The sequence below is a fragment of the Sinocyclocheilus anshuiensis genome, unplaced genomic scaffold (assembly GCF_001515605.1).
Source record: "Sinocyclocheilus anshuiensis isolate Anshui unplaced genomic scaffold, SAMN03320099.WGS_v1.1 scaffold300, whole genome shotgun sequence".
NCBI lineage: Eukaryota > Metazoa > Chordata > Actinopteri > Cypriniformes > Cyprinidae > Sinocyclocheilus > Sinocyclocheilus anshuiensis.
The window spans coordinates 585,664-599,989 of NW_015557379.1; the positions used below are offsets into that span (position 1 = coordinate 585,664).

The 14,326-nt window shown below is 36.2% G+C and overlaps 1 protein-coding gene across 1 annotated transcript in view; it reads left to right on the plus strand.

Moving 5' to 3' along the window:
- The window catches only part of LOC107679162 (acyl-coenzyme A oxidase-like protein), a 58,003-nt gene that overhangs the window by 2,923 nt on the left and 40,754 nt on the right, over positions 1 to 14,326 (plus strand). Inside the window, exons 2-7 of the mRNA XM_016474641.1 lie at positions 1,658 to 1,790; positions 2,366 to 2,427; positions 2,909 to 2,943; positions 6,464 to 6,558; positions 11,090 to 11,176; positions 11,561 to 11,714. Coding sequence (XP_016330127.1) covers positions 11,563 to 11,714 — 152 coding nt within the window. The 5' untranslated portion in view covers positions 1,658 to 1,790; positions 2,366 to 2,427; positions 2,909 to 2,943; ... (1 more) ...; positions 11,090 to 11,176; positions 11,561 to 11,562. The remainder of the gene's footprint in view (positions 1 to 1,657; positions 1,791 to 2,365; positions 2,428 to 2,908; positions 2,944 to 6,463; positions 6,559 to 11,089; positions 11,177 to 11,560; positions 11,715 to 14,326) is intronic.

The window sequence follows — 14,326 nt, forward strand, 5'->3', positions numbered from 1 at the left end:
AAGCATTTCTCAAAAATTTCCAAACTCATTATATAGTTTTGATATTAAGGTTTTATCATGATAGACACCGATTTAACTGCAGTGACACACAACATGCCTTTATGTTAAAATGAAATAAAACCACTTCTCACAAAGAACAAGAACATGGTCTTCTTTTTAATGAAATACCAATGGTTATATAGGCTAATTATGCATTCTTTATAGCAACTTCTTTACCATATTCTTCATTCTTTCAAGCAGACATATTTATTTCTATAAATACATTTAGATTAATCTTTAGGGCTAATCTTTAGTTTTTTAGTCAAGAGCAGTGCGTGATTTTCTGTCTTTCTGTTGTTGCTTGATTAACATCAATGACTCGGACAATAGCAACTAAATTAGGCTGCTGTCCCTTTAAAACCGAATGCACAGCTGCAATGGATGTAATGTACTGATACACGTTCTCTCTGGTGTTTATGTTCACTTAAGACGTAATCAACTGTGTTTACGTGAATACTCGTCAAAACGGACAATTCGACATCATTTTGTGTGTAATTCACCGTTCATGCGACGCGAAAGAGTACTCGCGTGCTGTGAGACGCGCTTTCTGTGTGTGTATGCTTCAGAGTCTGCGCTCAGAAAACCGGACCGAATTGAGCTCTCTCTTGCGTCATCAGATTTATCCATATGTCTGCTCTTCTCTTACTCCCACATATTGACATTTTTGAATGTTTTATGCGACGTGCAGCAAGTGTATGTTAGTTTATGTCCCGCCGGTTCATATGTGCGCATCTAACCTCCGAACCACGCAGCAGATTCGTTCTGAATGAATCTCTTCCCAAATCGTCCCTCCCTAACATTTTCGTCTTGTTTTTATTCGTTGACGAAAATGTCAATAAATATTCGTCATAATTTTTGTCATTCAAAAAGAGTTTTAGTTCGTTATCGTCTCGTTGTCGTCAGTGAAAAAAATGTTGTTTGTTGTTGACATTCGTCCACGAAATTAACACTGCTCGTAGCAGATCTATGCAGGTGGAGCTGGGGAAGGTGGAGGGTTTCTGAAGCAAGCTGCAACTGCTACTGCAAGCACTAGTCATATATTTGAATGTTGAGCAGCGAGCTCATTGGCTACAGATACAGGAGAGAACCAGTCAGCTTGTGCCATGTGATAATGATGTCATTAGTTCAGATTGAGTTAGACCTATCGGACTGCGCCATCTAGAGTTTCATGCCAGAACTCTTTATGTGTGCATGTTTCATGTATATAATAGCTCTAAATTAATGTAAAAATTAATTAATAAAATAATAAAATTAATAAAAAAACTAACACTAGCTTCACTTTCTGTATTCTATCTATTTGTTTTCTTTTTATTTATTATACAATTAACAAAAGCAAAAAAGGCCTCTAACACTAGCTTGCTCTATTCTTTTTCTATTCTATCTGTTTTCTTTTTATTTATTATATGATTTAAAAAAAAACTTGCTACGTGTACTGTGTTAAACTAACTGAGACTTGTTATAGCACTTGCATATCATTGCTATTTTTTTATTTTGATTGCTTCCATTGTCTTCATTTGTAAGTCGCTTTGGATAAAAGCGTCTGCTAAATGACTAAATGTGAATGTAATGTGGGAGGGAATGCATGTGTCTCCCAGCTCATTGTATTTGTGTGTTGCAGGTTTGGTTCTGTATCAGCTGATGGTTTGTACTCATCTCCCGTCCTCAGTAAAAGCAGTCGCTTCAATGCAATGCTTGCCGCTCTGACGCCCACCCGCCTGGGTCTCACCGTACAAGCCATGGCTGCCATGAAGGTTTCTGCCCACCTCCACTCACATTTAACACAACAGTAATCAGTGTTATTACTCTGGAAACATGATTATCATGCACCATCACAAACTTGGATCTCTGTGTGACCCAGTAAAATCAGTGATGCTTCAGCTTCACCACAAGAGGGAGACAAGCAGTTATTTCTCAAGCTTAATATTGTTATTTTAGCAATTATTTCTCAAGCATAATATTGTGTTATTTTAGTATTATTTATATACTATTATAGTAACATTTTAATTATCTTTTACTTTTATATTTTCAGTATTCATTTAAATTTTACTTTAAGTTTTGGTGATTTTATTATGTGCCTTTGTCATTTGTTTTATTATTATATTTCAATTTAACTTTTATTTCAGTTAGTTGTAACATCATTTATAATTTTGAGTTTAGGATATATATATATATATATATATTTATATTAGTATTCTCATGTATAAGAAATGAGTTCAAACATAGTTATGTCATTAAATGTATGCTGAAATGAAAGGATAGTTCAGTTAAAAATGAAAATAATAATGTATTCTCTCACATAATGGTTCTGACTTTCTATCTTGTGCAGCTTTTTTTTCCATACAGTGAAAGTGGAAAGGGGACTGGAGTCACTTCAAATCAAGTCAAAATGTATTTATATTTTCACAATACACATAGTTTAAAGCAGCTTTACAGAAAATCCTGATATTAATATTTACAGTATTTTAATATCGTCATGCCTCATAGTTGCATTTAGCAGATTAGAGCTGGGCGATAATATAGTTTACATTTTGTGACAATACAAGCAATCAAGCAGCTGAGATTTGCTATATAGTGTATATTGCACTATGCAACTGCATTGTATGTATGCGGATAAAGTTGAACGTATAGTACTTATATATCCAACTTTATATAAAGAGCTGGGCGATAATATAGTTATAAGAGCTGCTTTGTCATTCTGCTAAATATCTCATTTTGTAATTCACAGATGAAAATAAGTCATAGAAGTTTTTAACAACTTGAAGATGAGTAAATGATCATTTTAGGGTGAACTGCATCTTTATTAATTATGTCCAGTCTTGTTAACTTGTTTTTGTAAAAATCACCTTCACACATTGTGTCTTCTCTACAGCTGGGGCTCGTCATTGCAGTACGCTACAGTCACAGGTAAGATGTTAAAAAGTCTTTGTGTGAATGTCATGCAAGTTCATGTGAAATTCAGATATGATGCATCGTTGGTAACAGATCAAAAGAATTCCCTGTAATTAGTTATCAGTATTATACGGTCGCGCTCCTTCAAACGCATCAAAACTGCATCGACGAGTTTCAAAAGCGATTTATGTGGTGGCAGGGGAGAGAAAAATAAACAACAAGTTCTAGAAGTGAGTGAAAACAAAATGAGAGCGCTGTGACGTGTGGAGTTTCTCCTCACCGCAGAGCACATCCAGTTCAGAGGGATACTCTCGTCCGCGCCTCCGCTGCTGCTGCATGTCTTCCTCACATGTGGCTTTGCGCGCATGTGCGTCTGCGTGGGCGATGCTGGGTGTCTCTGAACATGGCATCCCCAGGCTGAAAAAAAATACAGAAAGAGAGGAAATGTTTGCTTTCTATAGTTGCAGGTTTTCCATTTGCAAAACAGCTCCGCGCACCCACCCACACACACACACACACACACACACACATATCAGAGGAGGAACAAAGAGCCACCACTCTAGTGCCAAAACACGTATGAGCGCTCAGGTGTGAGAGAAAAACCACACTCGCAGTTATCAGGCTCCACGCTCTCAGCCCACCACACCTCTTCTTATTACGCCACGCACCACAAAATCATTGCACTTCAGACTTTCTGAACGAGAGGCTTTAGGATTCAAAACAGCAACGTGCCATCAAACAGTCGGTGGTCATGGTGCGCGCATGTGGCTCGTATATTTGCTCTCAACAAGTAGCAGGTTGTTCGGTCGTCCACTGGTTAGTTTTAATGGTGGGAAGGTTAGGTGTAAGGATAAGACTTGAGAAACAGACAACTTCTGAGATTGATACGCAAGCCGGACACTTCTTTAAAAGCAACCTCTTGAAGTCAACATGAAATAGACGTGTTGATGGTGAAATATTCATTGGTGCACGTCATTACAAAGAAAATGTCTTTGCAGTTTCTGATGATCACATTACCATGCCGTCTGTAAAATGACTTATTTTTGACTGACATCACTGAGGTCATGCAGCCATTTGTATTTGTTCATACATAGCACTGTATGAATTTATATACTATTATAGTATTTTTTAAAAATATTTTGTTAGCTTTTATTTTTATAATTTCAGTTTACATTTTAAGATTTTAGAAATTTTGGTATGTAATTGTATTGTCATTTTTATTATTATTAATATATATATATATATATATATATATAGTTTTAGTAAGTTTAGTCATTTTTATTAGTTTTTATTGTTTTTTTTATAGCTTTAATAGATTTTATTTAAGTTTTAGTACTTTTAAATATTTTTATAAAGATTTGATTTATTTATATTTCAGTTTTAGTTTTTGTCATGTTATGTTTTTTATATTTTTATAAAGGCTTTAATTTATTTTTTATTTAATTTATTTTTTTTAGTTTTAGTCAGTTTTGTACTTCAGCTTAAACTTTTTCATTTCAGTTGCAAGGTACATTTTTTAAGGTAAAGTTTTTCATCTAATATTTATATTTTAATTTGTTTTAGCTTCATTTCGATTATTGAAAATGATTAATAATAGTTTTAGTTGTAGTTAACAATGACTGTACTGTCCAACAGCCAAGTAGAATTTAGTTAATGCAGTCCTTCTAAAATCTTACCAAAAGTCAATGGTGATTTAATGCCAGAAATTATTAATATAATCTAAATTTTAATAAAAAATAATATATTTGAAAGATTCTTAAACAGGATGTCAAGTAGGAAGTATATAGGAGATAAATGAGCTGTGAATGCCATATTATGTTGAAATTAACAGTGTAGCATTTCACTTTTCAAACTAAATCACGAGAGACAGCGCTGTCATCTGTTTAGTGTTATGAAGGACAGTTGTTCAGATGACAGACGACACTCATCAGTCTTCAGGAAATGTAGGTGTGCGCTTGCATCATGTGGTTCCACTATGTCTTCCGTCGTCTTCTATATGTTCCACTATAGAATATTGTAGTTCAGAATAGTTCGTAGATCTGTGTTCCGACGAAAAAGAGGTTTACTTCTAGAGAAATAAATTGAGAAAGATGACGTTACACATGCCAAATGTACTCTCAGACAAAGGCTTTTCTCACAAAGGCTGTCGTGTTGAGATCACATGACCAGCTGTATATAACTCACTTTATCTCAATAACAACCCTACTGACGTCACCGAAGCTGTGCATCTGTTTGTTCATGTTAACTAACAGAAGTGTTGCTTCTATATTATTGTTGTAGTATTTATTAATATTTTGATATTTTAGATATTATTAATTTTGTTATGTGCTTTCGTCATTTTTATTAGTTTTTTAAAATTATTATATATAGCTTTAATTTAGTCATTTTTATAAATTTTCATATATATATATATATATATATATATATAGATATAGATAGTTTTATATATATTATTATTTAATAAAATTATTTATTTTTATTAATTTTTATTTTATTTTTAGACATTGTAGATATTTGTATTCATTTTTGGGGAGATTGAAATATTTTATATAACTTTAATTATTATTTTTTATTTCAGTTTCAGTTTACTTTTGGATATTAGGTTGCAGAATAAATACTAATAGGTGACAAACTCTGCAACATCGACACTTATTGAGCTGAATTGAATCAACATTGAGCTAAATAACAACAATATTGTCTTCTGTACAGCTGCTTATTGTCCAGTAATTAATAATATGATGAACTAAATTGAATCAACACTGAACTAAATTCAACTGAATAGTGACACGATTGTCCTTTTTAAAGTTTCTTCATAGCAGAATTAAAGAAATTTGCTACATTAACAGTTCTTTTCTTGGCTCTTACTGTGAATCTGCTATATAAATAAATGTGACTTGACTCAACAAATACCGTATGTCTATAAATAGGGTGCTTCTACAATAACATCAGTAACCGAATGTGCTTCTACATGGCATTTGACTAGCACATAAAGCGTCTGTTTAATTTGAAGCGGCCTGTACAAGAGAAGACACTCAAGTTTAGATGAGGCATGTTACAATAGGATTTCTGTGTGGGCTTCTCACCTTTAAAACCACACATATGCACACACACACACACACACACACACACACACACACGCTGTGGGGAAGCCACCTGCAGATGCTAGATGTAGAGATACAGTTTGTGGTAGTTCAAGAGTCACAGGTGTACAAAGCTCGACTTCAGCACAGCAGAAAGACACAAACACATACTGACACAAGACCAGACGTCCACCACAGCAAGCCTTCCTCCACACACTAATGCATGCACTGCGGTTAGAAAAGTGGGTTACCTGGAAGCTTACCGGTTTATTTCTCTGTGCGTCGACATCCAGGTGTGTTGTGGGACATCTGACTCTTTGCTGTGACCCCCTTTGTGTGTCTGCTTTGGTTTGTATGTGATTATGTGACAATAACAGAGGTTTCTGAGTGTGCAGTGGAATTTTGAATGCATTTAAACATCTAAATGAAACGCACATGTTCTTATTGGCCCGAAGGACCAGGATGAGGTGAAGATCATCGAGCACCAAACGCAGTATCTGAGACTGATGCCACACCTGGCTGCTGCCCTTGCTCTCACCTTCACCACCAGGTACATACTTCCTGTCCACGGCCACATCCCTTTGAGTGTGATCTTTTTATATGTAAAGACAAGACAATACAGGCAAAAACATTGTTTTTCATGCACTGGTCAGTTTTGAGATTTTAGGCTATTTGGGTTGTCATAATGTGTTGTTTTAGGCTAGTGGAAAGAAAACATCCAAAATACATGTTGAAGTGTTCATTTCATTGCACTTTATCTGTTTGCATTTGTAAATTTCAATTATACAACAATGGCCAGTTTCTCAAGTTTTTTTTTCCACTTCAGCAGTACTTACATACAGTACATAAAAACTTACATTTTTATTCTGTTTTATTCTGTTTTATCTATATTCTGAAGGTTTTTACATAGGGGTTTGTTCATAAATAATTTACCTGATTTTATCCGACATTTCATTCCTAAAATCATGGTGAATTTTTTTTATTACATTTTCTGGATGTTGACAGTATTTTCTGAATTATGTCATAAATTAAGGAAAAATCAAAAATTCCCTCTGTAAAAAGCTTTGACTCTAATATGCCAACAGAATGAAACAACCATTTTGAATCTGTTTTATCCAGTATTCAGATTTCTATTCTGGAATTGTATGCAAATTAATGCATGTTTAATTAGATTATGCCTCATTTTTGTATTTAAACATAATATCTCAGAAAACTTGTCATTCTTTATTTGCAGTTCTTAATGTAATCAATCAACTGGGGAAGTATGGTGAGGTTTATTAGTTATTAGTAAGTTATTAGAAGTATGGTGATAACTACTATTAGTATTCCTGGGGTGTCTTGCCTTAATTTAGCAGATGATTTTGTTCAAAGCACATTGCATATGATAAACGTATACTAGGCAAGTATAAAATTGGTTAGTTCACCGCGGCAGCCCTCGTGTGAAGACCGAGGGGTGTAAAGACCATCGACTTGGGATGTAACGATTCACTCAACTCACAATTCGATTCACGAATTTGATTTCACAATTCGATTCTCGTTTTTTTTTTTTTTTTTTTTTACAAAATGAGATTTAAGACAAATTATAAATTAAATGTGTCCTTTTGTTATTGCTTGGACAAAATGCTGCACATTTCTTTGTGAAATTGAAATATAACTATAATAATATACTAATATAGCACTTGCATATTATTGCTCTTTTGTTGGTTTTGATTGCTTCTATTGTCCTCATTTGTAAGTCGCTTTGGATAAAAGCATTTGCTAAATGACAACATTTAAATTTAAATATAATGTAAATGTAAATAACAAAACTAAATTGAAATTTTAAAACAAGCCCCAAATCAAATAAATAAGTAACACAAATAAATAAATCTCTTCATATAAACAAACTAAGGCTTTGTCTGTGCTCTTTCCATTTAAAATTAGAGGCAACCACTGCATTTTAATCATGATCCAAACAAAGATGCTGCATACATGCAACGTGATCAGTTTTTAATCTAAATTAGATTGTATAATTTCGAAATTTGAAGCAAAAACAGAATGGTTTGACTTGTGAAACTACATAAAAATATCTGCATGAAACAGCGGGCGAGCTGAATGAGAAACAGATTCACTCTCTGCCAGCAGGTGGCGCTTAAAGCGTTTCCTTGGTTTCCGATCGACTCTACCTGTGCGACTCCACCAAGCAAGGACACCGACAAGGCACTTGAGTATTGCTTTCCTGCCCTTTCTTTACTTTTTGTACAGCTTGTTCTCATCTACTTGTTTAGGACAATTGTACTCACTATGTGCTTTCAAATCTCTACCATTACTACTAACACTCGGAAATCACACACTGTACGTTGGAGGCAGGCCAATCCTAATAATCTATGGCCTGTCCCTCTGTACTCTACTACTTTACTCTCTATTCCAATTGGTCTCTGGAACTGCCAGTCTGCTGTTAACAAAGCAGAATTTATTTATTCTATTGCTACTCATTCCGGTCTCAACCTCATGGCCCTAACTGAGACTTGGATCAAACCTGAGAACACTGCCACTCCTACAGCCCTCTCCACTAATTTCACTTTTCCCCACACCCCTCCCACGATTGGGAGGGGTGGAGGTACTGGTCTCCTTATCTCAAATGAGTGGAAATATGATCTTCTACCATCTCTTACAGGCAACAGTTCATTTGAATCACATGCAATTACTATTACCCACCCTGTTAAAATTTACTTTGTAGTCATTTATCGTCCCCCAGGTCAACTGGGCAACTTCTTGGAGGAGTTGGATGTGTTACTTTCAAACTTTCCTGAGGATGGTACTCCTCTGGTACTGCTCGGTGACTTCAACATCCACCTAGAAAAACCCCAGGCTGCTGACTTCAACACTCTGCTCGCCTCATTTGATCTCAAGCGAGTGTCTACTATGGCTACTCACAAATCAGGTAACCAACTGGACCTCATCTACACACGCTATTGCTCCACTGACAACACTTTAGTTACTCCACTGCACACATCAGACCACTTCCTCATCAATTTTAACCTCACACTAACTCCTGACACAGCACACACTCCTCCACAGGTCACCTTTCGACGTAACCTACGCTCACTCTCTCCCTCTCGCCTATCCTCTACTATGGTTTCATCCTCACTTCCTTCACCCTCTCAGTTTTCAGCACTGGACACAAACAGTGCTACTGACACTCTTTGCTCCACTCTAACATCTTGCTTAAACAACTTTTGCCCACTTTCATCCAGACCAGCACGCACTACCCCCTCTGCCCCCTGGCTGTCCGATGTTCTCCGTGAACATCGCTCTAAACTCAGGGCTGCTGAGAGGAAATGGCGCAAATCAAAAAACTCTACCGACCTTAGTGTGTATCAGTCACTCCTCTCTTCCTTCTCTGCAAATGTCTCCACTGCTAAAACGACATACTACCACAACAAAATTAACAACTGCTCTGACCCTCGCACACTTTTCACAAAACTTTCTCTTCTTTTCTCTGTCCTCCTCCCCCTCCTCCTTCGTCAACTCTTACAGCTGATGACTTTGCAATTTTCTTCACAAATAAAACAAGAACCATCAGTGACCAATTCCCCACACCAAAAACTGATGATAACTTCATAACGACAAATACACACTCTCTTCTCCTCCTCTCCACTTTCGGAGACGGACGTTTCCAAACTTATCCTTTCCAATCATCCTACTACTTGTCCACTTGATCCTATCCCCACTCACCTCCTTCAGACCATTTCTTCTTCAGTCATACCTTCGCTTAGCCATTTTCAAAAAACATCTAAAGACACATCTTTTTCGCCAGCACCTGACCAACTAATACTTGCACTTACCTATTCTATTCTGTTCTGTTCTATTCCATTCTATTTAATAAAATAAAAAAAAACCTAGCTACGTGTACTGTGCTAGACTAACTGAGACTTGTCATGGCACTTGTATACTGTTGTTCTCTCGTTGGTCTGATTGCTTCTATTGTTCTAATTTGCAAGTCGCTTTGGATAAAAGCGTCTGCTAAATGATTAAATGTAAATGTAAAAGACACAAGGTATTTAATTTCAATTTAAAAAGCCAAAATGTTGGCAGTGAAGGTGTGTTAAAAATGTTAAAAACTGCTTATGCTACAGTCACTTTTGCTGAGTAGCAAAACAAAATAAAGTTTACATTTATGCATTTGGCAGATGCTTTTTTTCAAAGTGACTTACATTGCATTCAAGCATCCAGTTCATGCATTCCCTGGGAATCGAACCTGTGACCTTGGTGATGCTAGCAGCATGCTGTAGTGTTTCTACAGGAATACTGCAAAATTCAAATAAAATTTGAAATTAAAAAGACACTTTTGACTCAATTGAAAGTTACTATACATTGTTCTGCTATTTTCTGGAAACCTTGTGTTGCAAAAATACAATTTTCACGGATAATGATGAAGCAATTCCAGTCCTCACCATGTAAATCTAGTGAAGTTTTTCATATTTAAAAAAAAATATATATATTTATATTTATATTTATATATATAAAAAAATTATTTATTTACATTTATAATGACATACTTTTGTGTTAAATTACCTTGGCAGTAAATTGCAAAACAATTTACAAAACAATGATTTCTGTATCAGTCTCTCTAGATTTTTCCCCTATTTTGTCATGGAAGCTCTATCATGGATTTTTTCTTTTGCTTTTGGAGCAAATGGGAATATGAAATTTTATTTGCGGTCTACTCTGCTGTCACTACTATAGAAGTTTATCACCTATGGTGACTTGCTCTTCTGAGAATCCCACAAATGTGAAAAGGGTCCATTGTATTTTAAATGACAAAAATACTTTTTAATGGTGAAATAAGCCTATTAAAATATCACATAATCTTATAAAATCTTAAAAGTAGTAAGACATACAATAGCTTTGGGCGAGAAACCATATTTGCTTATTTTTCTATAAATGGTCGGGGTGTCTACACAGAACATCAAACTATATCAAAACTACCAAGAAAATCCTCTTTTCCAACATCTGTGTCCTTTAATGACATAAAAGTGGCAGCACAAAGAGCAGTTTTACTGGCCTCCACTGGAGGTCTCTGTGTTTGTGCAATTCAGGTCACTGGCACATTCTGAGAAATACCACAGGAGGAGAATCAAAGGAAGAGAGGAGCTCAGATGCGCCCTTCTGAGAAACCACTGCAGGTTTCATCATTATTTATCTAACACATCTGCGCTTTATTGGAAATAAAAGAGATAGTTTAGAAAGTTAGTTTGATGGTCAAACATTTGTACAGTGAAAGTCTGAGAGAGAGATTTAATTACTGACACATAAATATTCCCTTTTGTACATTCATCATAAAGATTTTATTTTTAATATTTAATATATAGATTTTTATTTTATTTTTAATATTTAATATTTTATTTATACATTTATTTTTGCAACATTCCTGTAGCTCAAACACTGCAGCATGTCTCTAGCACCACCAGGATCATATATATTTATTCAAAGCAATAATATATTAGGTTAGGGTTTGATGTGTTTGTATTGTATGTGCATTGTTTGTATGCTCCCGTGTTTGCTCTCAGATATGCTGCAGGTTTGGTGGATGATGCTTTGTGTCAGGGTCAGGACCTTCAAAGCAATCGCGCTCTGCAAGCTCTCGTCGCAGGACTCAAAGCCTACAGCACGTGGGAGAACATTGCGTGTCTGCAAGACTGCCGTGAGTGTACTGGCGGCATGGTGAGTACGTGTGTCTTTGCACCTAAACACACACATACACACTGATACTAATGGCATGTGGTGCAGAGACGTAACAGTGTCAAATACTAACATCCTGAACTGTCAAAGAATAACTTGCATTGACGTTTTTGTGGACAGTGGTGGCATATGTAAGTGGATTTTGACATGCTTACATATTATATTCTAATACAATTTTAAATTGGATTTTGCTCATTCTTTTATTATTATTATTATAAATGCATTTTTCATATTAATTTAAGGCATACGTGGACTATCTAGGACCATTACAGGGCAATTTAAAATGATCTAGTGAAGACAAAAAGTGACAAAAATGATCAACCACTTGATGACCAGTTCTCATTTATTTAAAACATAGATTTCATATAAGTTTTTGCTTTCTTGAAAAATAAATGTAAATATCAGTGCTGTAATCTTATTAATAGCCTGTGTTTTTAGTTGGCTCACAATGCTTGTGGTGTGAAAAGCACGTATATGTTTAAAATGCGTGAAACCACAGGGCTGATGTATAAATCATAGGGCACGATTTTGTTTTCACACGTTTGACATTAAATATTTTTGATCTCACGCAACACAAAACACGAGGTAAGAAAACAGCACCTGTGTTAACTTTAATGTTAACTTTAAAATGGCTTTTTAATAAACAAGGCTCTAATGCATTGTCACACAAACAGATACTAAAAACTGTAAACAAATGGTTGCATCGTTATTAGTTGTGTTTACTAAGGCAAGCATCATTATTACTATAATTCAAGCTCCAAACCTATTATATTTTACCTTGCAAGTGATTATTGACTTGGACCTGTAAGCAACCACCTAACAACACTCTAGCAACCATATATTAATGTGCTAGAAACCACTCAACCATAAATCAGCATCCTGGTAATCATTCTAGCATCACTGCGGTGAGTTTTGCACTTCTTATATATTTTTTTTCCATCCATTTAATTAGCAAAATAACCACCAAAACTAATAAAAATGCCCCCAAAATTCACTATATGGGAAAGAAGGCCTCTGTATTAGTACTTGTTTAACGAATGATATAGTCATATACTGTAGATATATAGTCAAGTAATGTCACATGAGCAAGAGTGCTGTTTTTCCAGAATATTAAAACGACTGCAGATGTGATTTTATACAGCAATTTAATAAACAAGGTGTTAATATTAAATTACATTTTAGACGCAATATTGTCTATTTTTGCTCTACTTCACCAATGAAACTGCTTCAAAACAAACTCAGAAAATCAATTTAAGTGGGCACATATTGGATAAATTAATTGGTTACTGCAAAACAAGTCATTTCTATTTGGTTTTATGCTAATTGTGCGAGTTTGAGTCAGCACATTGAAAGTGGTCAGACTTGAAGTGGGTGATCATTTTTAAAGGAATAGTTCATCCAAACTTGAAATTGTGCTGAAAATGGACTCACCCTCAGGCCATCCAGGATGTGGATGAGTCTGATGGTTCATCAGAACAGAATTGGAGAAATGTACAGTAGCATTCCATCACTTGCTCACCACTGGATCCTCTGCAGTGAATGGGTGCCGTCAGAATGAGAGTCCAAACAGCTGATAAAACATCACAGTAATCCACACCACTCCAGTCCATCAATTAATGTCTTGTGAAGTGAAAAGCTGCATGTTTGTAAGATACAAATCCATCATTAAGACATATTTAACTTAAAAAATATGGATAGATTTCTCTATCCATAATATAGCTTTCTCCAATGAAAAAGTAAACTACTCCGAATCAGTTGAAACACATACACAAATCAAGCACCATTTACATACAAAAACAGTCCTAAACCGTTCTAAACAAATATGTGGGTGGATTTTGATGTGAGAGGACAACAGGAGATGGACTTTTTCACCAGAGGAAGCGTTATTATGAATTATGGACTCATATTTTGGTCAAAAGTGACAGTTTAAAGTCAAAACAGCCTTAAATGGTGGATTTATTTCCATGTTAACTGATGGACTGGAGTGGTGTGGATTACTTGTGGATTATTGTGATGTTTTTATCAGCTGTTTGGACTCTCATTCTGACGGCACTTCTGTACCACCTGGGCAGTTAACTGGGTTGAGCTGGCGGTCTCCACACCAAGAAGTGAAAAGTTTCCACTTCGAGGCGTACAGTTTCCTCGTTGAGGGAGCTCTGGATTGGAGGATGGTCTCAACAACCTCGGTTGAGAGACCGGAAGCTATGAGTTGTGCCCCCTCAGGGGCCACACCCACAACTTCCACAGCTCCGGGCGGGGGTGGATGATCATACCCTCCGCCTGTGAGAGGAGATCTCTCCTGACGGGAATCTCCCATGGAGCGCCGTCGAGGAGAGAAATCAGGTCCGAGACCATACTCGGCCCGGCCAGAACGGGGCTACTAGCAGAAGACGGACCCCATCCCGGCGCACTCTCTCCAGAACTCCCGGGAGCAGAGTGATCGGGGGAAAGGCGTACAGCCCCAGTGGAGCTGGATGACTCAGAGAGAACCAGAGGGGACAGTGCGATGTCATCCGAGTAGCAAACAGGTCCACCTGGGCCTGGCCAAAAACTCTCCATATCTGCTTCACCACCATGCGGTGTACACCGCTCTT